The 26,227-nt window shown below is 45.7% G+C and overlaps 1 protein-coding gene across 1 annotated transcript in view; it reads right to left on the bottom strand.

Moving 5' to 3' along the window:
• Positions 1-12,325, bottom strand: part of STIL (STIL centriolar assembly protein) — a 62,655-nt gene extending 50,330 nt beyond the window's left edge. Inside the window, exons 1-5 of the mRNA XM_088479306.1 lie at positions 12,147-12,325; positions 7,831-7,916; positions 6,137-6,244; positions 5,318-5,430; positions 3,555-3,739 (exon numbers count right to left, since the gene is read on the bottom strand). Of these exons, the coding sequence (XP_088335432.1) occupies positions 3,555-3,739; positions 5,318-5,430; positions 6,137-6,244; positions 7,831-7,901 (477 nt within the window). The 5' untranslated portion in view covers positions 7,902-7,916; positions 12,147-12,325. The remainder of the gene's footprint in view (positions 1-3,554; positions 3,740-5,317; positions 5,431-6,136; positions 6,245-7,830; positions 7,917-12,146) is intronic.
• Between the last annotated feature and the right edge of the window lie 13,902 nt (positions 12,326-26,227).

Genomic DNA, 26,227 nt, shown 5'->3' with positions numbered 1-26,227 from the left:
CACCCCTCTCCCTAAGCTGTCCCTGCCCCATCTTTCCTCTTTAAATGCTGATATTCCGCAGGACGAAGTACGGGCAGCCATTAAATCCATCAAAGGTTCCTCTGCCCCTGGCCCCGACGGTTTCTCGGCTCAATACTATAAAAAAAAAAAAAATGGCCGAAAGTTAAAATTCCCCATCTAACAGATTTCTTTAATAAGGTGCATCATTTGACTCTGCTACGACACAAGCAAATATTGTGGTGATATCAAAACCCGGGAAGGACCCCGCATTCTGCTCAAGTTATTTCCTTACTCAATGTAGATATAAAACTCTATGCTAAAATATTGGCCACTAGATTGAATCCCCTTCTGCCATCCCTAATACATCCTGAACAGATGGGTTTTGTCCATGGACGTCAGGCCCCTGACAATATTAGGAGGACTATCGACCTAATACACACCATCCATGAAGGCAAAACTCCCTCATTACTGATGTCACTGGATGCCGAGAAGGCCTTTGACCAGATCTCATGGCCATTTATGTTTGGTGTCCTTGGGTCGATGGGCTTCTCTGGCAAATTCCTTCAAGGTCTCTCAGCTCTATATCGCTCTCCCTCAGCCACCGTCTCCGCTAATGGCTCTACATCTACCCCATTCAGTATATCCAATGGCACCCGCCAGGGCTGCCCCCCTCTCACCACTTATTTTGGCCCTTATAATAGAACCCCTGGCTGCAAGAATCCGTGCTAACTCAGGTATATCCGGAGTGTCAGTCGGGTCCACGGAGCACAAATTGGCCTTATATGCGGACGACATCTTGTTGTCCATTTCGAGTCCGCTTACATGGCACTCCCCTACTTTGACTGAAATTGAAATATACGGTTATTTTTCTGGTTATAAAATTAACCTGGATAGAACAGAAGTCCTCGATTTTTATATCCCACAAATTGAGTCTCTCTGGAACATCTTTTCCCATTTAAATGGCATCTCCAAAAAATTAAGTACTTGGGTATTCTTATAACCAAACGTTACTATCAACTTTTCCAGGCCAATTTCCCCCGCATTCTTTCCCAAATCAAGTTAGACCTTACTTCGTGGTCCCGTCATTTCATCTCCTGGATAGGTCGTATTAATACGATTAAAATGAATATCTTGCCTAGACTCCTTTATCTTTTCCAGTCCCTCCCTATACATGTCCCCCCCCCCACACTTTCAAATTTCTCCAGTCCCAGACAACTAAATTTATTTGGTCAGGAAAACGACCACGGGTACGTCTCCGAATTCTTCATAGATCGTCTCAGGCTGGTGGTCTAGGTATTCCTAATTTTAAACATTACTATTTCTCAGCTCAGCTCGCTCAATGTTCCTTATGGAATAGGTCTGATAGAATATGGGTTCAGATTGAGGCAGAGGCCATGGGACTGCTTTCTCCTGCCTCCCTCCTTAGGCTCCCTAGAGCCCGTCGCCCTAAGAGTTCGTGACCACCTCATTATTTCTCATTATGGGACATAGCTACCCGTAAATTTTTAGCTTTAGCTTTTCTTCCTTGGCAAATGGCTGGTATTAGAGAGGTCAATGATTTGACCAGCGACACCTCCTTTCCCTCATTTGCTCAACTCCAGTCTAAATTTCATATCCCCTCCAAACATTTTTTCCAATAGTTGCAACTCCGGAATTTTCATAAACATAGTTAAACACCGACTTGTTCACCGTTCTCTGGCTCCTACAGAGATGCTGGGTTTACGCCACTCCTCCACTGCTGGCCTGATATCGGCTCTATATTCAGAGCTCTTTAGTCTCCACACGAGTTAGCTTGGGAGCAGGATTTGGGTGAAACCCTGATGATTGGAAGGAGATTAGGGAGAGAGCCGCCTCCAGTTCCATATGTGTTACAATAAAAGAGAATGTCTATAAAATTCTTTACAGATGACACCTGGTCCCCTCCCGACTGAAAAAGATATTTCCTGATACATCCGAAAGATGCTGGCGTGGGTGCTCGTCAGAAGGCACATTTTTCCACATTTGGTGGAGCTGTCCAAAACTCACTAGTTTTTGGCTAGATATTAAGAATTTGATTATCTCAATTACTCATCTCCCGATCCCTTTGGTTCCCAAATTCTCTCTTCTAACCCTACCCTTTCCGACTGCCACCTACTACCAAAACAAATTAATCAGGCAGATTCTCTCAGCTGCTACCTGTCAGGTGATTGGAAACAGCTATTGCCTCCTTCCTCGCATTCTGTCATCAATAGGCTCTGGTCGGTTCAGCGAATGGAATACATGACCAGTATCCTTAGCCACTCTTGCAAAACATTTGATAAGTTCTGGGCCCCCTGGTTCCCCTTTTTCAATGCTAGTTCCCCATTCACCTAATCTTCTCTATTTCTCCCCCTTCTTTGACAGTACTAGCCACGCCGTCTCCCTTTTTTCTCCTCATCTTTTGCTGTCTTTGCTGGTCTTTTTTTTTTTTTTTACTCTCTTTCTTACAATTTTACATTTTATCCCAGTTTTATTAATACCACTGAACTCTGTTCTTGTGTACTTCTATTGTTATTTTCAGTGAAGATTGTTTGTCTTTTTATAGACTTATTTTGCTGTATTTTGTGTGGATCTTTAATAAATACACCTTAAAAAAAAAAAAAAAAAAGTATATCATTTTTTTATTTTTTTTGCAAATGGGCACTAAATCGCAATCACATTGGTAGGATATAAGTGCAATGCATACAAATATTCTTGCAAATCGGCAATGCATCAACTTATACAAGTAAAAAAGTTGGTAGGACTCCAGTGGGTCAAATGGAGCAATAGCATTGATAGTTATAACTGACAGTCATAAATAATACCTTCCTGTACTCCTATTTCCCTTTACGCTTAGCATATATAGGTAGCAATGCAATGTGACCACCGTCACAAATATCTTAATGAATGTGAAGTACTCAAAGAAACCTCTACACCACTAGGATGGAGAGATAACAGTGATAGCTATAATTGACAGATTTAGAAATAAAAGACAGTGTCAATCAGCAGCTAGCAAACAGTCACATACAATGCATATGTAATATAATTACAATCGGCTCTAAATCAACTACAGCAACGCAAATGAATGGTAGGAGATCGAGCACCATATACCTTAACCAAGGGAGAGGTATACAGGAAGACTGACCCAGATTCTCCTAAGACCACAGCTATAGGGTGCACTGAGCGTGGACCGTGAGCGTCTCATACACATGTGGAGGGTAGGTGGAACAGCCCAGACACGCTAAACCCTTCGTAGGCTCAGTAAAACCATCCAAGTCACCAATACTGGGACTGTAGTTCCTTATACAAAGCCGCAGCGTTTGCAACATTAAAGCCCACCTTGCATATCAGAGTGCTGCATGGAAGCGGCTCCTAATACATCAGGACCCGTTTTCTTTTATGGCGCAGAAGGGTAGCCGCTATCTATATATTATTGCAGGACTGTCCATTAACACAGAACCTAAATATGGGATTTATATACACGTGATCATTTATCTTTAAGAGCCCCCGGCCTGAGGTTCCCCATCCCTGCTTTAAAGAAATGCCAAAATAATTACCGTAAAAGAGGTTTTAAAATCCTCAGGGGTATGTAGCACAACATTCCCCCCAGATTCCTTGTGCGAAATACAGCAGGGGATAGCAAAATCTCCGGGCAAGAAAGTAGACGGAACTTTTCCAACGTTTCCTGACTTCTCGCGGCCTGGATCAAACCTATCAATTGTTAAGCCGATTCCTTCCTCATCTAAAAGAGAAAAAATAAATAAAAAAGTGGGTTATTAAGAGAGATAGACTCGCACTACAAGAGAGATATAAAACCATTAGAATGAGAAGCCACTTACATAGGACTCTAAAAATGACAAGACATCAACAGTGAGAGACTTACTAAAAAAAAAAAAAATCGCAATTGTACAAAGGTAATTATATCATTGGGTTATAAGGGAGAAACAAGAACAGATCTTCCCCTATACATTTAGGACCTGATTTTGAGCATTGAACATAAAAGTGGCTGTTAGTGCAGGAAGAGTCAGCGGCCAGATTCACTACTCTATGCCAATGTATGTATCCCTGCAGCCTCAAGCAAGAAGCCGCACTGCCCAGTTTTATCATCCACAGCTGCAAACGCCCCCCCATGCTGAGTACAAGAGTTCCATCTGACACAGCCTTCCCTTCGCTGCACGCGCGCCTGATTGAATAGCATGGAACTCTAGCTACATTCCTAAAGAACAGATTGCTTGCATGCGATTGCAACACCGGATGTCCAGAAATGCCCATTAGGAGAACAAAGATCCTGCCAAAATCCATCTGACTCAATCGCCTGGAGATACACAAAGATGCATACATTCACTACTGTGTATTTTGCTAAAATAGCTATTTGCGGCAATATACGGAGCAGCATGAGACTGAGAATCAGGCCCTTATTCTTTATCCTAAGCTGGCAGTAAAAACTAGGATCCCCAACCTCAGTCAGCTTTAAAATGACATTATATTTATTGGCTATGAAAATCACAGTATCAGACTGGTGGTTCACCTTTGGTATACATTTATCTTTTAGAACTTTGACCTCCTGGATCCCCATTGGCTTTCCTTTCTTATTACATTGTAGAAGATAGTTTCCCAAACTCCACCATTACAGTCCAGGTTAAGGATATCCATGCTTGAATCCATATGGTTAAAGCCATATTAACTTAAGTACTAATTAAGTCACCTGTGCAAAAGCATGGACATTCTTTAAACCTGGACTGTAATGGCGGAGTCTGGGAACCTCTGCTGTAGAATGTTGACATTCTGGAACCCCCCATACATTTACAGTACAAGTTTTCTTCAACGCTTGGCAACTCAGCAAATTCTGCAGGCACAGTATCTGTGTGGGTGACCCTTTTAGTAGGAAAATCCCATCCATTATTCGACTCAGGAGGAACAATATATGCTTAAGGGTAAGGAGGGTCCTTTGGCTGGATAAGTCTCTTTAAGAGATTGTCCAATTTAGAACCAGCATCTTCCCAAATGCAGCAATTTGGTTGAGGTTCTTCCATGGAGATGCACTGGAATACAGCACTGAGTGCTGAAAAACAATATATGCCATGGTAGGTGGGTTGGATTAGTACTGCTTATTAGGTAAAGAAGGTGACCACTAAAATCCAATTTAAAAATGACAGACATATACTGTTATACAGCCAACAGCAACAGACAAAAAGCATTTATGTTTAGCATAAAGAAAAAAAAAAAAATCTAAAAACAACCAGCATTTCATAGGCGCTTGTGAGAGATAACAGCCAATTACTGGAGGAAATAATAAGTAGTAATACAAAGTAACACAGACCATCATCCACGGAAAACGATCCAAGTAAGAAGCATGAGAACAATCTTCTGTCTGTCTTTGCATGACGATAAGAGAGCCGCAAAGCTTTCTCAGACAGCTGCACGCGAGGATTTCTGAGTGGGGAATTACAAAAATAAAGATGTGTTATCAAGAGTGCCAAAATAGTTAAATTGTCACTTAAGAAATGGCGGTTTTGATCTCAGGATTTTGCATTACATACGAAATTAAATGAAAAATTCAGGGCCAATCTGTCACGCAGGTTGCACACCACCAAAAACAGTCAAGATTTATAGCTGGGTAACAGGTCAGAAGGCAGACCGCTTCAAAATGTTAATAAATTTTTTGTGTTATTTTTAGGGTTAGGCTAAAATGTACAAAAAACAAAACCTTATGTTGACAAGTTAGTTGTCAATATTCTGACTGTCAACATTTCATATTACACCAGTTTAACTGGGGACGGTCCTGATTCGGGTGCAGTTGAGAGTTATGTCCATACAATTGGTACATGTGACATTGAAGGAGATTTTTTTGGGAGGGGGTGTGGGGGCGACCTAGCATTTTAAAAGACCTGGGCACACCCAATACACACATACCACGAGCAAGTATCATTTATGGAGTCAGGTCGGATCTGTACATCCAAAAGCGACTTGTTATATGTTCAATACAAAGTTTGTTTTGAAAAATCACTAACTTTTTTAACATTATGAAAGTGAACTGCTACAAAAAAACCAAGAGAATTATATAATACAGACAATCCATACTATTTAATGGCACGATACTAAGCTGACAGAGAATTAATTGGCAATATGATATAACTACCTGTAATAGCTGAAATGCAATCCTATGGTGTCTCCCACTGGTGTTGAATCCCAGAGTACAGTTCTAGATGGAGGGAAGGTAATAGGCAGCATCTTGTGTGACATATTCCTAAAGAAAAAAACATAAATTTAAGATTGTTTTAGGACATTTTAAAAATGAATGTACAGGTGTTGAAGTAGATGGGAGGGAAGTGATAAGCTCACATTAGTCAGAGACATATGATTTTCTTTTTTTTTTTAGACACCTCCAACAGATGTAGGGGGTGTTTCCAGCAGGTAAAGGGGCCTCCTGCCATCTGTCCAGGACATAAACACAGGAGGCAAGTACAGTAATAATAGCGAACCAATTAGACATTGTGCCATCAGATCCACAACATATACTGAAGTACAGGGCATTAAAAGTTTACGAAAAGTTTCTGACACTTTATCGCATACCAAAGCAAGCGTAATACATGGAGTTCAGAAAGTCCCTCCGCAGTGACTGTGAGCTGAGTGTGTGTCAGTGCAAAATTCAAATAGGAGAGCTTCACCAACTGCCAGCGAGTCCTGGTCGGCAATGTTTAGGCAGCGTTTGGGGTGGCAGTTGGTGAGACTCTCCTATATGAATTTTACACTGACATGCACTCAGCTCACAGTCACGATATGCGATAAAGTGTCAGAAACTTTACGTACACTGTTAATGCCATTTTTTCAGTATATGTTATGGATCTGATGGCACAATGCCTAATTGGTTCGCTATTACTGTACTTTCTTCCCTAGAGTGATGGAAAGGATGGCATGCCACAAGGTCTCGTACCATTTTTGGGTGCGCAAGCACCCCAACTAGAACACTAAACAAAGTTTTTAGTACATGTTCAAATTGTATAAAATAATGACCGCAAAGGAAAAAACATTTTGCATATTAACGACCTTGTTACGAGTTAGTGTTTTGCCACTGGCTGGAAATGGATATACACTAATGGTGTCCAGCAATGTACACTGATGACAGTGCTGGACACAGACTCAGTGCATGTCTACACTCTCTGCAACATTTCCAACATCCAAAACGCACCGAACCGCTTAAAGACGAGGGAATAATCTCTAACTGCCAGTCACAGTAACATCAGCAAAGGGCAACTCTGGGAATCTCTGATGGGAGGGAGATCTGCAACTATACCTGTCAAAGTAATGTAGCGAAGAGTGTCTCTGATCAGAGGCAGTCACAGATCTCTCTCCCATCAGAGATCCCGCCTCCGTCTTTAAGACGCAGACCCCGATCAGATAGCTCACCCATGGTGTGCCCTTAACAGTGGTAACAAGCTTTGCTATTGTGTGCCAGACACAGAGCTCAGCCAATGGTGTCCCATTGTTAGGCTAGTAATAGGGTGCTATTAGCTGAGTTAATTTGAAATGCTGGTTACACTGTGCAAAGGAGCCATCCGATTGGTGGTCAGTGGATCATACCAGAGAATTAGGATGGTGCCAGCGGCATGTAAAGAGAACCAGCGCTGTGAAATAGATCTTTGGGAGAACACTGTGTTAGATGGTACATTTTTAAGATTTAAACCAAAGCACCATTAATTTATGCAATGTTACCAGATGCAAATGTAGCACAAGACCAACATTATCATCAAAAAAGGGATGCAAACCGGACATAAACAAAATGATTTTACTAGCAGACTATTGCCAGGATTGCCATAGAATAAAAGTATTTACCTCATATTAATCTGATTTTCATTGGGAGTAGGATTGCCTTCCTTGTGATATTGCAGGCTCTTCAAACTCATTTTTATATTCGTCTCCTTGAAACATAAGATACAGTCAAACACAAATACAATGGGAAGCTGTCTGTGCTTTGTTTCTACTTAACATGACACATTCACAATTTCTGATGTCCAATAGTTAAAGTAGATAAAACTTATTCTAATGAAAGCACTGTAAGCAAAAGTAACGCAAACACTAGAGGGAGACAATTCACCTGCAGGATATTACTGGTACAATACATATCTGTAATACAGTACCCAGCAATAGTACATCTTGTTTAATTGAATTTCACCGACTTAAACCACATAATTATTGAAAGGCGAACAACTTACTGGTGGCAAGAACAGATGCATTTTTTTATTTGGCTTAACTGAACGCTCATCTTGGCTTGCGCAAGCCTCCTAATGGCACACATCCACTTAAAAACATGAAAACTACAGTATGATTACGACATTGTAATCATGCAGCCGTTTGTCAGTCTGATGTGCCTACACTGAACGTGCAGTCGTTCAGTGTAGGAGCATCAATCATCTGCACACATGCTGAACCTGACGTTATCATCAGGTTGTCCAGCATGTTTGCCCGATGATAGACGTCTAAATGACCACTGGGAGTGCGCATCGCTGGTTGTTTTAGACATTTTTTTTTTTTTCAACGATTTGCAAACGATTTTTGAACAATTTTGTTATAATTCAATCGCTCAACTTAATCATCTAGTGGATGTGTGCCTTAACACATGCCCAAATTTAAAGATACTTGCCAGATGAAGCAGTAAGTTACCCATTTCAATGGGACAGTATTGCCATGGCTGCGGAATACTGCCTAACTGTCCCCTGCACTGTTTTCTGGATAAATAGGGACCTAAAAATACTCCTAAAATGTGCATTCTTGTCTTAATTGAAGAGCAAAAAAATACAAACTTCTGTGTGGTTCGTGCACGTTTTTTTATTCTATGCACAACTTAGTCTAGCTAAACAACAGAAGCCGTAACAAACATAAATGCCACCACCCAATCTCTGGGACCATGCCAGCACCACTTCCACCCAAGGTGCTTAGCAACAGAGATGGACCAGTACTGAACCCAGGCAGCGTTATATAACAACACAGATAAGGCAGCACACTCCTTAATACAGCTTCGTAGAAACTTAGGGGTATATTTACTGAAGTGCAAGTTTATAGAAGTGGAAGTGTCGCCCATTGCATGAGGACCAGTCAGATATTATCTTCTAGCAGGTGCTAGATAAATAAGTCGAATATGATTGGTTGCTATGGGCAACACCTCCACTTCTATAAACCCTCAATTTAGTAAATAAACCACTTACTGTTATTTGAATCATGGAAAATGCATGAAGAGAAACCCCCATCCTAGACCACCTTACAGTGCAAATCATTCATAAGGAGCCATCGTTCCACAATATTTACATGGGGGTTGATTTAATTCAGCACGATGTTGAATAGACCGGGAAGGAGATATTCAATTGACAGCGGTCCAACTAGAGGATTTCTGCACGCTGCCTCTTGAGGTGCAAGCAGAAATCCGACTTAAGAGTGCCTGCCGCGATGCTGTTTTCCGGCCTAGCGCGGTGCCAACAGCCTCGCTGCCGACACTTTATAGTCGTAGAATGTCGTTTAGCGTGACCAGCATCTACATAATGGCTGTTCTTATGGTGGCAGATTGTGGGTCTTGAGAAAAGCCCTTGCATGGGCTGAAACGTCGACCTGGGACAACTGTCTTATTGCATCTATGGAAGAATAAACATTGAATATTTTTAATCATTCAAAAATCAAGCCTGGTGAGTGCAGTCTGATTTTTTTCTGGCTATTATAGCATTTTCCTTGGTGGACTAAGCCTGAGTGTATTGGCACCACAGCAGCTGCATGTCTATGTAGTGAGTGCTACTCTGTTCCGGATCGATCGATCTATATTACACATACATACATACATACATACACACACACACACCAATACAAGCAAAGATGAAGTAACATGAAATAAATCTGCTTGATTGATGGGTGGTTTGAGTATAGAGACTCTGGGCAGGACATAATAAGGAGAAAATGCGTTCAAAACTACTAAAACTGGCGTTTTCTGAGTTTTGGCCACTTTCCCATATGTACCAAGCTCCGGAATGTGTTACTGTCTGGAGCTTGCACCTGATGGGCAACACCATCTATAGTACGCATTGCCCAATAGAACCCTGTGGGCTTCTTTGCACATTGTGCTGAAGAAGAATCCAACCAGGTCCCTCCCAGCATCCCCTGAGGCGTGTGCGTCATACCAAAGCATGCGCAGAGGGACTTCTGGGTCATACACCTGGAAGTTCTCTCTTCGCAAATGACAGCTTTTCTGAGAAGGGCTGCCCTTTGCGATTTTAGTCTCAGCTCTAGGTACATGCTGGTAATATTAACACCGATATGTACCAGATAAGTGTCAGGATGTACCGCATCCATAACACGATGCGCAGTACATTCCGCCCTGTGTAACTTGGAGGTCAACGTATTATCCTGTATCTTAAGAGGCATCCTGCACTGCAACTTATGACAGCGATACAGGATGTCTTATGCTGGGTACCCAGCGACGGCACGATGTATCGGGCGGTCCGTACATAATGCACAATCTGGTGTATGACTGCCTGATATATATCAATCCCCCGCTGCATAAGAAGCATGGAGTCGTCTGTCGCATCTTCAGATAGACAGATCTGAAGATACGACGAACGATGCACAGGAAGACGCAATAATGCATACGCACTAGACGATTGGTCATTCCGATTCCCCTCAAAACGGCAAATTGTCCAATATAGAGCTGAAATGTATTAAAAAGTTAATCATCAGAGAGGTGTTACAGGAACTCCCGTCTCCAGTGAGCTCTGTCCTGTCTGTATCACATCAGCCTAGTGCTAACAATATATGGAATACTCCTGGACAGCCAACATTGACCATTCACGAGATAGATTATCTCATTGCGAGAGATCTGCACATGAAGGCGAACGTTTAACGGCAGCAGGACTCATAAGAAACTAGAACACCCTAAGAGCCCATCAAGCTTTGCTTTGGAGAGAAGCCAAAGGCGCTGATGAAGGAATCAGATTTCTCCACAATCTGCCTTTTGCTGTATTTTGAAAAATGTTCAGCAAAATAAATAAATAATAATGAAAAAAAAAAAAAAGTCGGGTTATCACCGCTTGATGCATTTGCTTTTAATGTGCAGTACAGTCACAGTGAAACAGGATTTACACAGAAAATAGAGAATATTAGGGCAGAATTCCTCATAAATGGTGATTTTACTAAGAAAACATCAAGACAAATGTAGACTGTACTGTAAGAGAGCAGGCAGAGCCAGGGGTGTTATTTCTGCAGCATTGGCCGCTGCGACATATAATACTAGTATGCAGCACCAGTACATATAGCAGTGTTCATTCTAGCACCCTGCACCTTTCACAACTCGTGCAGTACTTCTATCCTGCCTGGGGTGTCACTCTGCTCTGGTGCTTCTAGCACACAGAGTGCTGTATTTCAGCAGTTTGTTGCATCAGCCAAGTGTGCTAGAAGCATCTTTTTGTGCATCTTTTTCTCAATAGGTCTTTTTCGCAATACGATGCGAATAAGAGGCAAAAGTAGACTATGCTGATTAATATGATATGCGGCATGTGTACATTCTGTGTGACTGCAACTGTATCTGAATATGAAATATGTTAGTGTCAGCGGATGTTTTCCGCCCCACGTTCCGTTGTGAGTTCACAGACTCGGTCGCACACAGAACATACACATGCCACATATTTTAATCAGCGCGGTCTGCTTCTGCCCCTTATTCGCATCGCATTGCGAATAAGACGCATTTGCGGAGAAAAAAAAAAAACCACCCGCGCTGGCCGAGGTACACGGGAGCCTGCGGCTCTCATGCGCCCTGTGTAACGCAAATGCAGAGGATAGACGAGGAATGACATCTGTAGTACACATCTGCAGCGAGGATATACAGTACACATCTGTACCACTGATCAACATATATACAGTGCACGTCTGCAGCATCGGTACACGTCTGCAGCATCGGTACACATACAGTACACGTCTGCAGCATCGGTGCACATACAGTACACGTCTGCAGCATCGGTGCACATACAGTACACGTCTGCAGCATCGGTGCACATACAGTACACGTCTGCAGCATCGGTGCACATACAGTACACGCCTGCAGCATCGGCATACACAGCACACGTCTGCAGCACCTCATACACAATACATGTCTGCAGCAGTAACACAGGACTCACCTGGAGCTCAGCATGGATGCAGTCACCTGTCTGCTGTTTGTCCTGTTCCAGGATACATCGATAACGCACCTGGGCGGTAAGGGTGGCGGCAGCTCCCCAGGGAGGGGTCTCCGTGATGCACAGTGACAGTTACCGGATCCTCCTCACACACCCCATCCACCAGCCGAAACTGCTGCTAATATGGCGCCAGCACGTCCCAAGGGCCCGGGGACGCTAGTCCCGCCCCTTAGCCAATCAACAGCGACTCACGAACGGTCTCAACCAATAACAAATACGACACATCAGATCGTCAGCCAATCATAGCACTTCAATTCAAAGCAGCTAACGGTAGCAAAGAGGGAGATAATAGTGGAAAGGATCCGCTCATGCGCTCTAGTGACAGGAGTTTGGCTGCCTAGCAACTGTGCAGACGCTGGACTCTGAGTCTTCCGTCCAAATGTGTCCGGTCGTATGATTCATGCAGGGACGCAGTGTTGTGTGTTATAATTATTATTACGAGCCAGGCAAAATACAGTTGAAATTTGTGTAAGGGATGCGCTTTTTTGTTTTTATAATGTTAAAATTGTGATCCTATGTGATTTGTTTTAATATAACTTGTTCTGAATAAGAAGCTGGAGCACGAATAAGAAGTGAATAAGAAGCTAACTTCAGCCTTATTGTGTTATTAGGGAATGAGCCCCCATGATCATTGTATTGGAGCCATGACTAGTGCACAAGTAGCCAGGTCATGCCTGTAAACTTCATATTGTGTCTTGCAGAGTTGCATTCAGTAGTACTATGTAAACATACATTTACAGTTTGCAAATAAAAATCACTGGGCCACTAAAGTCACTCCAAAATTGTTCACTACCTCTGCTCTGAAAAAAGCTGAGCATAATATTTGCAGCATCCGTGAACATTAATATTAAAGATAGACATAGGTACATTAAGTGTGTGTGTAATATACTATATATATCTATATACATACCTCCCAACTGTCCCGCATTCAGCGGGACAGTCCCATTTTTCTAAGACTGTCCCGCTCTCCCACCCACGAGCCGCAGTGTTCCGCGGTGGGGGGGGAAAGGAAGCATAGCAGAGCAGCGGGTATGCGGAACGAGAATAGATGCTGTGCGCATCCGCACAGCCTCTATTCACAGTAAGGGGGGAAGCCCAGGCCGCCCAGCATCTCGGAGATGCTGGGCACGCCCCTTAGTGATGTAAACGGAGGCGTACCATTAGGCCACACCCCTTTATGATCAGGCCATGCCATAATATCCATTTAATTCAGGCCACTTATGATTTGTGCAGGTTTTGTGGCTAATTAAAAGCAGGTGAAATCTAGGCTTGAATTTAGCCAGCCACATAACCTATGTAATTTATTGTGTCCCGGATTAAAGGGATATTATGGCAAGCCTAGAGAGAGATATTGAGCACGGCACTCACAGCTTCCAGTGTGTTGCTTCACAAGTACCTTCACGTGAAATGCATTAAAGATGCATTCCTTCAGCAGGAGGGCATACTGTAGCAGCAGGAAATGTGAAGCAAGTCTCCAGCCTTGACCTATAGATATGGTAAAAGCATACCTCCCAACTGTCCCGCATTCAGCGGAACAGTCACGTTTTTCTGGGACAAAAATCCGGAGAGGGGTGCTCGCTCCTGGCTCCTACCGCCAATACCTGAAGAACTGCACAGTGGTGCAACTCCCAGAGGCCATGGATGCATTGGCCTTCGGGCCGCAGCTATAAGGGGGGCACAGAGAGATCCATCTATAACTGCTGCATGCACCCAGCTGATCACTACAGTGGCGCAGTCAGCAGTTATAGATTGATCTGTCCATTACTGTGGGGTCCATCCGGGCAATCGCTTGCCAGTGGTTGCCATGTGCAACACAGTTTTTTTTTATTGAAACAAGGCGCGCATGACGTCATAGACAGAGGAGCTGGCGGCAGTGCGAAGAGGAGCAGCCAGAAGATACAGGAGAAGGGTTGGCTGGAGAGACAGAAAGGGTGCTGGCTGGAGAGACAATAGAGGTGATGGCTGGAAGACAGATGGTGCTGGCTGGAGAGACAGAAGGGGTGCTGGCTGGAGAGACAGAAGGGGTGCTCGCTGGAGAGACAGAAGAGGTGATGGCTGGAAGACAGATGGTGCTGGCTGGAGAGACAGAAGGGGTGCTGGCTGGAGAGACAAGAGGTGATGGCTCTAAAGACAGATGGTGCTGGCTGGAGAGATAGAAGGGGTGCTGGCTGGAGAGACCGAAGAGGTGATGGCTGCGGAAACAGAAGGGGTGCTGGCTGGAGAGACAGTAGAGGTGATGGCTGGAAGACAGATGGTGCTGGCTGGAAAGACAGAAGGGGTGCTGGCTGGAGAGACAGAAGGGGTGCTGGCTCTAAAGACAGATGGTGCTGGCTGGAGAGACAGAAGAGGTGATGGCTGGGGAAACAGAAGGGGTGCTGGCTGGAGAGACAGATGGTGCTGTCTGGAGAGACAGAAGGAGTGCTGGCTGTTGATACAGTAAGGGGACTGGAGAGACAGAAGGGGGCTGGCTGGAGCTGGAGAAACACTGTGGGGCTGGAGCTGCAGAAACATGGGGGCTGCCTATTTTGTCAGTCCAGGGCTCCATAATTTTTGATGACAGCCCTGCCCCTGCTATAACGTCTGCACAGTCTGACTTATAGGGGCAGCAGCCGATGCAGTCCCTACTTGCTTGCTTGTTGATTTGTGCTTATGCGCAGGATTGTGATGCCGAACATGCGCACATTTCAGAACAGCAGTGGGCACCAGTGACCAGATCCCCCGGGAGATAGAGTTAGTTGCTGCCACTGGTTAGGAGATATGTAATTGTGAAAATGGCCACATACTGCACGATAATCATACAAACCAGCCAACCAATCTTCACATCCATAGAAGTGTAAAAACTAGGTGTATTTAAAGACCCTGTTTTCTCTTGTTCTGAAAAGAAATAATAATCCTATCCATTTCTCAATCGACTGCTGATATGGGATAAGCAGTAGTGAAAGTAAGGCGGTATGGACCTATACAGCCTACTATTAAGAATTTAGGGGCCCATTTAGCATTAAATATTTGTGGCTTATTTCCAGAAAACACAGGGGTAACCGCAAATATTTAGAATCACCCCCGTGTATGAAGGAGGGACTGTAGCATATCTCTGCTACCTGTGTGTCAGTGTGTGTATGTGTCAGTGTGTGTGTGTCAGTGTGTGTGTATCTGTGATGGTGTGCTGAGAGACGATGCAGGGGGGGAGATGATGGTGTGCTGAGAGACGACATAGGGAGGGCAGTGATGGTGTGACTGAGAGACGACGCAGGGGGGGAGACAATGGTATGGCTAAGAGACGATGAAGGGGGGAGGTGATGGTGTGGCTGAGAGACGATGCAGGGGGAAGGCAATGGTGTGGCTGAGATACGATGCAGGGGGGATGCGATGTTGTGGCTGAGAGATGACGAAGGGGGGAGCTGATGGTGTGCTGAGAGATGATGCAGGGGAGGAGGCAATGGTGTGGCTGAGAGACGACGCAGGGGGGGAGGCAATGGTGTGGCTGAGATACGACACAGGGTGGATGCGATGGTGTGGCTGAGAGATGACGAAGGGGGCAGGTGATGGTGTGCTGAGAGACGACTCAGGGGGAGGTGATGGTGTGGCTGAGAGATGACACAGGGGGAGCAATGGTGTGCTGAGAGAACGCAGGAGGTGGAGGCAATGGTGTGCTGAGAGACGACGCAGGGAGGGAGGCGATTGTGTGGCTGAGATATGATGCAGGGGAGGTGATGGTGTACTGAGAGATGACACGGGGTGGAGGCAATGGTGGGGCTGAGAGCTGACACAGGGGCGAGGCGATGGTGTGGCTGAGAGATGACACAGGGGGAGATGATGGTGTGCTGAGAGATGACACAGGGGGAGGTGATGGTGTGGCTGAGAGATGATGCAGGGGGAGGTGATGGTGTGCTGAGAGATGACGCAGGGGGGGAGGTGATGGTGTGCTGAAAGATGATGCGGGGGGAGAGGTGATGGTGTGCTGAGAGATGACGCAGGGGGAGGTGATGGTGTGCTGAGAGATGACGCAGGGGGGGAGGTGATGGTGTGCTGAAAGATGATGCGGGGGGAGAGGTGATGGTGTGCTGAGAGATGACGCAGGGGGAGGTGATGGTGTGCTGAGAGATGACGCAGGGGCGAGGCAATGGTATGGCTGAGAGACGACGCAGGGGGAAGGAAGTTACACAGGGGGTACAAGTCTGGTTGAACCGCTGTTGTATGATGATGACCTTCTTAGTATTCCTACACAAACAGGCATCTTCCGGACGATGTGACCTACATGAATAGTGAATACTGACTGAAGACTCCGTCTCCCAAGGGAGGATACATTTCTTCAGAGGTCCCACATTGTGAGAAATCACCGTAAAGATGCATATGGAATGGAAAAGAATGTTCCCAGAGTGACGAGAAATGGGTTGCATGTCATGTTTGCACGCCCCATTTTCAGTGGCCACGCCCCTTCGGTATGTGTCCATGCCCATTTTTTTGACGCGCCTTTGCTATGTGTGTGTGTGGGGGCCCTAGGACGACCGCCCCTGTCACCCCCCCCTTAATCTGGCCCTGGATGAGGCTGATTATGGCACATACAGCCTATGTGATGACACTGAGGTACAGTAGGGGATAAAAGGTATGCTATATATTATTATATGAATGATGCTTTATCTGCAAATAGCAAGAATTTGTATTTCTTAAGCTGGGCACACACTGAACAACCATCATCTTTTCTCCTAGCTGCGGGTCCCGCTGGCCGGAAGTCGCAACGCGATCCCCTCCCTCGGCCACTGCTGCAAGTTTCTGCCGACCACCCGTACACACTGCACGATGGACAGATGTATCTGCCATCGGCTGACGCAATATGGCTGTGAATGACGTTCACAGACATATCGCTGGTACACACTGGCCGACGGGCATCTGATATATTGGCCAATCAATTGATCGCCCAATATATCTGCCAGTGTGTACCCAGCATTAGAGACCATCTTGATTCTGTATCATGTGTTTTTAATTTGCAAATGTAAAGCACTTTGGGGTCTATTTACTAAGCAGTGTTAGGAGACAGAGTGAAAAGTGATAAGGTGCCAGTCAATCAGCTCCCCACTGTAATTTTTCAAACAGCCTGTGAGATGGCAGTTAGGAGCTGATTGGCTGGCACCTTATCACTATTCATTCTGGGCCTGAATCAGAAGCTCTGAATCAGGGCGGCCGCTTTTTTTTATTACCCGGCCTCTTGGCCGCTTGCTAAGATGTGGGTGACCACCCACAGCTTTTGCGAGCGGCCAGGTGATGGTCGCGATGGTCGCAACCATCAGGCTTGCGACAAGACCCTTGTGGTAGGGTTTCGTTCCCGCAAGCCCCAGTGAGCTTCCTGCTCTGACAGAGCAGGAAGCTCACTACTGACATGACGAGTGATGTCAGTAGGGCCGCCCACAAACGGCACTCGTTCCTTCAGGAACGCCTACAAACCAGGGCGAGCTGTCGATCAACATCGACAGCCGCCCCGTTTGTAGTGAGCCCCGGAGCATGTGAAATTCTCACTCGCTATGGGGCTTGCGCACGCGTGCTGCAAGCGCGCAGTGCCCCACCATCGACCCGCTTGCGAGCGCATAATGTTTGCGAGCGGGTCTGAATCAAGCCCTCTGTCTCCTAACACTGCTTAGTAAATAGATCCCTTTGACTCCTATCGAAAAAAGTGCTGTTTAAATAAAATGATTATTATTTAATCTAATCTTGGCAGCTAGATGATCTATATAGAGGGCACTGATTAGAGGGGACAAAGGAAAGCCTTTTAGAATGCCATTGCGAAGGCTAAAGATGGATGAACTTACCCCATTAGTCAAGACAGAAAGCGTAGACCCAAGAAGGTAAGAGGGTTATTATTATTATAGTGGTGACTAATATATGGACATAGGCTGTAGTATATGCCACCCTGTGTGACATAAGAGGAGGACACAAACCTCTTATTCAGTTTGCCTGCTTGCTATTATAGGTATTATATCATACTCGCCTACTTTTAGCTTCCTCCTTCCAGGAGGGAGCTGTCTGGCTTCCATGGCAGGGGGAGTGTCGCGGCAAAAGGGTGTGTGACGCTGCAATGACGCATCATTGGGGCGGGGCATGGGCGTGACAACACTAGATTAACGGCATTGTGAAGCAGGGGGTGGGGCCACAATGACGCGATTCAGCTGGAACAGGTTGCCAGGAGCCGGGAGTCTTGCCTGCCTTTCCGGGGGGCCAGGAGCGGCACCCGATTTTTAGGAGGCTCCCAGCTGAATCGGGAGGGTAGGCAAGTATGTATTATATATCATTATTCATGAACAAGGACATAACATTTATAGAGACACATTTATAGCGCTCAGTGCACCTTTTTTCTCAGACACTAATTTTGACTGTAGCATTAGATCTGTAGTTTAATAATTTTGCTGGTTTTGTATTGTAGTGAAGCCTATTTTAATGCAAGCTTAACAAAAGTTATTTTTAGCACAATATTTAGGATACATAAGTGATCTCTTTCTATGAGTCTGTATTATCTATCCCATGGCATCCCCCATGGAGCTACAGTGCACAGTTTGGGATGCTCTGACCAGAACCGTAACTAGACTTTTTGGTGCCCTGTGCCAGAAAGAGCATTGGCGCCCCCCTCATTTTTCAAAGGGACATGATGCACCCAACAAAGGGGAATTGCCTCATGGGGAAGGGCCAGGGAAAAGATAGGGGATGCCAGGAGATGCTGGGGATGAAATAAGAGAAAGTTATAAATGAGAATGATAATAAACAGAAATTTGACAGGCCCAAACAGCGCCTCCTGACCTGTGGTGCCCTGTGCCATGGCACCGGCCGCACTACCCTAGCTACGGCCCTGGCTCTGACTTAAGGTGCCCATACATGGTGCGATATGCACCTTGCACCACGAGCTGCAACATATCGGACAGTCCCCACACACGGAGCTATCGGGTGGCCGACCTGTCCGATATGCGGCTCTCCCCTCCCACACCCGCATAGCGCTTCATGGGATCGTACATCACATCCCCAGATCAAGTGAACATGCAGTAAGATCTGGGGTGCTGCGATGTGCGACCTCATGGGAGCGTGTACTGGCCAATATCATTTGATTTGATCCCTCTTCAAATACCACATTTACTAAAATTTGATTTTAGAAGCATTTTCTAAATCCAATTCGATTTGGTTCGGTTTGGAACAGTGATTTGCTGTTCGATTTGGCATGTTCATGTACAAATCGAACAGCAAATCCCACTTAAAAATGAACTTCAAAGCCCCAACTGAATAGAACTACTTCATGCTTTAATTTTCAGCATGAGCAGTTCGTTTTCACACAGATACATGCATACCGTACATCAGTGAGATGCATTCATGTATCTTACTGTAAAAAGCTTAGAAAGAGTTACATTTTTTTTTTAAATGACGTAGGGTCCCCCCCTAAAACAGAACCAGCCACAGACTTTTAATAACCAGTCCTGGTTGTGTAAGTACAGGGGAAAAATAGCGTAGGGTTCCTCCTGTACTTACCACAAACAGCACTGGGTCCTGATCCTGTCCTGGTTCTGGAATTACAGGGGAAAAAATGCATAGGGTTCCCCTTGTAATTCCCAGAACCAGCACCTTCCCTTTCTAATGGAGGGGGGGGCGGAGCCACAGCCTGGGGGTCCCTTTCGCTGGGCCCCCCGGCCGAAGCATCAGCCCTGACCACTAGTCAGCCCAGGCCAGGTATCCCTGGGGAGTTGCCCCCCCCATAAAGGGGTCACCCTCTCCAGGGCACCCCTGGCCTAGGCTGATAGCCTGGGGCTATCCCTGCCACCCCTGGATGATGGGTGGCGGGTTCATATTGTAGGTGTAGTATAAAAATGTAAGACTATAAACATTGTCTTTACAGTAGAACTGCAGGTCCCAGCAAGCCTCCCCCACATGCTGGTACAGTACTTGGAGAACCACAAGTACCAGCATGCGGGGCATTAAGGGCCAGCTGGTACCTGTAGTTCACCTGTAAAGGAATGTAAATAAATACAATACACACACACCATGATAGTAAAGTTTTAATACTTGCACGCATACACACTCACACATACTCACCTATATTACCTGGAGTGGTCCCCTTCTCCCTGTAGGCATCCATGGTCTTGGTAAAATAAAAAAACGAGAATCGCGATCCACGCCACAGGCAAGAACCACGATGGTTGCTACCTCTCAAATGAAGAGCTCAGACGCGGCTCTACCCTATGTAGAGCCATATCTGAGCATTCATTGGCTGAGAGAGGTCAGCCCCCGCCTCACTCAGCCAATGAATGGCTCCCTCCATTGAAGTCAATGGTGGGAACCGCAGAATAAACTTTAGTTACTCACGCAAATTTGGGGCGAAAAAAAAATTGTTGAAAATGGTTTTAAGGTATTGGGTCTGATTTTTCGATGGGCGGTATGGCTGCGTCAAGTGTTTTAAATATCGCATACGGTTGCAGCAGGTGTTTTTTTTAATGTATTTTAAAATTGTGTTTTTATGACATGAAAATATACTTGCACCCATTTTAACGTACCCCCAGTTTACATGGAACAGTAATTTCCTGGAAAAAAATTGCTTTTTATCTTTTTTCAATGTTTTTTTTTTCCGCCCAAAATGTGCGCAGTCGATTTTCAGCGAAGTACGCAACTTATTATTTTTTTTCACACTAATTTATCATTAGGGGGGTGTGTCCAAAGGGTTCTGAAAGAAATCCCCAGATTTTTAGCCAAAAATAGGGATTTTGCATTTTTTTTCGCCTGGTCTGGGATGGAGAAAACTTTTCTCCATTTTTTTGTTCGCCTTTTGCCATTTTCGCTATTTACTGTGTGATTTGGGTTATTACCCGGTATCATTATTAAATTTGCAAGTTACTTTTAACTATAGAGCGCTGGTCATCCTTGCTTGTTTCCATTTTTGCCATTTTCGCCTGTTTTTTGGTGATAATATCGCCGATTTTTTGGCGAAAACGTCTGTTTTAGTCTATGGCGAAAAAAACATCCGTTTTCGCTGCTAATTGAATACGGACTTAAAAAGCATGCGCAAGAGCAAACTAAACCTCAATATGACCAGGGCCGGATTATAGGCGGGACGGATGGGGCGGTAGTCCAGAGGCCCCCACACATTGAAGGCCCCCATATTACTGCATATATTCAGGACCACTCTAGACCCTCTCTGGCTGGCTCCCGGCAGCAGACAGAAGAAGCAGTGACAGGCAGCACAGTCACTGATGGTGGACCGTGGCTGACTATAGAAGCCCCGCCCCCTTGCTGACATACTTCCGCAATTCGCAGGTGTATGGGTAGGGGGCGGAGCCTAATGCCATGAATTGCCCACCCCCATCAGAAGCCTGCCTGATGCCGCAAGTCTGAAACAGGTTAGTGTGCATGTGGTCTTTGGGCCTGATTCAGACCCGGACGCTCTTTAAGAACACTCGCTCTGAATCAGGGCCTTTTTTTTTTGGTGCGGCCTCCTGGCCGCTCACTAAGCTGTGGGTGGCCACCCACAGCTTTTGCAGGCGGCCAGGTGATGGTCGCGACCATCGCGACCATCGGGGCTTGCGTCGAGACCATTGTGGTAGGGTCTTGTCCATCGCAAGCCCCAGAGAGCTTCCTGCTCTAACAGAGGAGAACGCCTGCCTTTTGGGGGCGGCCCCACTGACATCACGAGAAATATCAGTGGAGAGCTTCCGGCTCTGTTAGAGCCGAAATCTCTCTGGGGCTTGTGGCCACGAGACCCTACCACAAGGGTCTCGTCGCAAGCCCGATGGTCGTGATGGTCTTGACCATCGCGACCATCATCATGGCCGCTCGCTATAGCTGTGGGTGGTCACCCACAGCTATGCGAGTGGCCAGGAGGCCGCTCAAAAAAAAAAAAGGCCCTGATTCAGAGCGAGCGCTCTTTCAGAGCGTCCGGCTCTGAATCAGGGCCTCTATCCCTCTCTATTGTTTTCCCTCTCTCCTTCTATTTTGCTGTCCCCCCTTCCCCTTTATGTGGCCCATTTATCATTGAATATTTGAGGTTTAATCCCAGAAAACACCTGTTCGGGGGTTAACTACAAATATGAAGTCTCCCCCGAATGTATTAAGGAGGGACCGCAGGAACCTCTGGAACTCTCCCAGGCAATGGCAGCTATAAATGTGCAGTCAGCGTGACTGTGCATGCACAGCAGCCCCCGTTTCTCTCCGGCCTTTTGGAGCCTGTGTCCCTGCATGTGCCGGATGATACATCTGGACGATATGATCGCATATTTCGATGCGATCATGGGCGGTAATGTCATGCCTGGATCGCATTGCAATTATTAATAAATGGGGGCCTATGTCTCACTGCCTCCCTTCCTCTCTCTCCCTTTCTCCCCCTTCTCTCTCTTTATGTCTCCCTCCTCATCTCTCCCTCCCTCCTTCTCTCTCTCTAACGCCCCACTCAAAATCCTGCGTTTACCCCGGGCTGTGTACTAGATCATGTCCGCTATGCTTCCGGCAGTCGGTTCCCAGCAGTGTTGCAGACATGAAGTAGTATGCTGCGACCTTGCCGGTCAGTGGAGAGACTAGAGACAAGGTAAGGGGCATAGTAGTTGAAGCGTGAGGCCGTGGCAATTTTATTGATGGGGCCCCCATAACTTAGTTGACCTGGGTCCCCCCCAAGCCTTAATCAGGCCCTGAATATGACTGTGATGAATACCATGTGCACACACACTGTGAGACTTGCCCACTCTTCAGGGGGGCAGAGAGTGACACCTGATTTTCGGGAGGTTCCCGGCAATTTCAGGAGAGTAGGCAGCTATGGCTTTAGGGACTAGTGTGAAATACATTTTAGACTCCTGCCACCAGCTGAGACTACAACGTTAGGTCACTTAAAAGGACAAAAAATTGTTCTACACCATTAGTGTCACTCTTATGGAGCGTACACACGGTCAGATTTGTCAGATTTTTCAGATGAACGATTAAACGATTTGAACGATTTTACCAAAGTTTTGAACGATTTGAACGATTGAACGATTTTTGACTACATTAAAATGAATGGAATCGTCCAAGTCTGACTGCAAACCCATCAGATGTCAGATATCGTTATCTGACAAACGGGAACGTGCATCGTTGATCGTCCATCGTTCAGGCATGTCAGATATGAACGATTTTCCTTCAGATATGAACGACTGAACGATTTTTAAATCGTTATCGTTCATATCTGAAGGAAAAATCTGATCGTGTGTATGCACCATTAGTTATTTTTATGCCACCCCTCTGAGTTTTTTTATGGTTTTCCTCCATAATGTTGAATTGCTCTGGTATTTTTATATCCACCGCTGCTACTTGCAGCGAGTTGTATAATAAATTAGCACCGATGCACGTCACTGCTTAATAAATAGACCTCATCGTAAAAGAAGTTTTGGGGCAGGGCAAAATGTGAACTTCCCTGATAAAACATCCTGGAGAGATGCCATACCCCTGTATCGCATCCAGCACCTTCCCTCTGCATCTCTACTAGGGATGTGCGCCGACCTCCATGTTTTTGGTTTAGGCTTTGGTTTTGGATCTGTGGACCTGATTCAGAGCCGGACGCTCTGACCAGAGCGCTCGCTCTGAATCAGGGCCCTCCTACCTAATATTGGAGCGGCCTCTTGGACGCTCGCATAGCTGTGGGTTACCACCCACAGCTTATGCGAGCGTCCATGATGATGGTCGCGATGGTCAAGACCATCGCCACCATCGGGCTTGCGACGAGACCCTGCGGTAGGGTCTCGGTGACCGCAAGCCCTGGAGTGATTTTGGCTCTATCAGAGCCAAAATCACTCCCACTGACATCACTAGTGATGTCAGTGGGGCCGGACCCAGACGGTAGGCGTTCCCATGTCGATGTTGATTGACAGCACGCCCCCTTTGGTGCGAGACCCCGAGCGACGGCTTCCCCGTCGCTCGCCGAGTCTCGCGCATGCGCATTTGGGTACCATCGACCCGCTTGCGAGCGTCCTGAATGAGAGCCTGTATCTCCTCATGTTTTGGATCTGGATTTTGTTTTTCCAAAACCGCCCTTGCGTATTTTGGTTTTGGATCTGTATTTTTTTTTTTTTTTTTAAAATCATAAAAACAGCTAAAATCACATAATTTGGGGATGTTTTTGTTCCTACAGTATTATTAACCTCAATAACATCAACAGCTCACAATATTATTTAATCTAATTTAGGCCAAAAGGTTGCATCCAGCTAGCTGACTGACTAAGCTAAGTGACAGCAGTGAGCGGCACTAACATGTGGCAGTTCAGCTTCCAACATGGTACAGAGTGGCATTGCAGTGGTAGACAGAATGGCAGTTTAATAAACTATACGACCCCTAGGAAGTAACCAAGAATGTTTTCCTTAACTAGGTCAAGGCCTGACGGAGTTGGAATATGTTTATGGACTGAAGACTAGGGAAAGGACGGAAGGATTGATTCGTTTTTAATTAATTTATTTTAATGTTTGATTAAAAGAATTAAAATAATTTTTTAAATCAAAAATCGCCAAAATATAGTGATCTGATTTCAAGAGATTGACGATCTTTGGATCCTGGCAAAGCGAATGAAGGGCTTGATCTATAAGTCCAACATACTTAGCGGAATCACTCTATTTCAGCTCCTCCTTCAGTTTCTCCAGCTGCTTTTGCAAAAGTCTGATTAGGGGAATGACCTGACTCAAGCTGGCAGTGTCTGTACTAACTTCATGTGTGGCAAGTTCAAAGGGTTTGAGAACCTTGCACAACACAGAAATTATTCTCCACTGCGCTTGACTAAGGTGCATTCCCGCTCTTTTCCCTATGTCATAGGCCGTTGTGTAGCCTTGGATGGCCTTTTGCTGCTTCTCCATCCGCTGAAGCATATAGAGGGTAGAATTCCACCTAGTTACTACCTCTTGCTCTAGCTGATGGCGGGGCAAATTTAACAGTACTTGCTGGTGCTGCAATCTTCAAAACGCAGTTGCTGAATGTCAAAAATGTCCAGAAATCTTTCGGGCCACCGAGAGCATCTCCTGCACGCCCATGTAATTTAAAAAAAATAATGTTGCACCACCAAATTAATTGTGTGAGCAAAACATGGGATGTGTTCGAATTCGCCCAGATGTAATGCTCGCACAATATTGGTGGCATTGTCAGAAATCCCAAATCCCAAGGAGAGTCCAAGTGGGGTAAGCCATTTTGCAATGATATCCCTGAGTTTTTCTAAGAGGTTCTCAGCGGTATGCCTCTTAGTGAAACCGGTGATACACAGAGTAGCCTGCCTCTGAATGAGCTGGCATTTGTTAGATGCTGCTGCTGCTGTTTGCACTGTTGGAGGCAATACACCTACCCAGTGGGCTGTCAGTCTTGTAATCTTTAGTTTGCCCTGTCCCACTAGTCCACATATCTGTGGTTAAGTGGACAGTGGGCACAACAGCATTTTGGAGGACATTAATAAGGTTTCTATCAAAAATGTCCTTGTACAGATTGGGAATTGCTATTCTAGAGAAGTGGAATCTAGAAGGGACATGGTAGCGAGGACACAGGACCTCAATTAACTGTCTAAAACCCACTGCATTAATGGCAGATACTGGACGCACATCTAATACCAGCATAGCTGTTATGGCGTCAGTAATCCGCTGTGCAACTGGGTGTTTGCTGTCAGGGGCATAGGGAGTGCGGTTCTGGCGGAGCGTGAGCTCCAGTCGCCGGAAATGTCAGAGGGGCGCCGCACCCACCTCTTGGGAGTGAATGTCCTCCTCCCCTTCTCAACCTTTGCCGGAGGGAGGGATGGCTCAAGGGACAGTAACTTTGCCGGCGCTGTCTAGTTTGATGGTGGGGGGAAAGCTAGATGTACTGACCCTAGCAGTCATTGATTGACTACTAAGGTAATACCTGCCGCCGCCGATATATAACTCCCCTCCGGACCTCAACTCCTTCCAGAATGCCGGGCGTGACGTCATTACGGCGCCTTGCGTTCGTTCGTGAGGAGCCCGTTGATGAAGAGCTGTTCGCAACCAAGAGCTGTCTGACAGCTCCTAAAAAGTGTTTGTAAGCAACAGACTGAAAGTACT

This window comes from Taudactylus pleione, unplaced genomic scaffold (genome assembly GCF_031769625.1).
Source record: "Taudactylus pleione unplaced genomic scaffold, aTauple2 ptg000230l, whole genome shotgun sequence".
NCBI lineage: Eukaryota > Metazoa > Chordata > Amphibia > Anura > Myobatrachidae > Taudactylus > Taudactylus pleione.
This window is presented reverse-complemented; position numbering and strand designations above follow the sequence as displayed.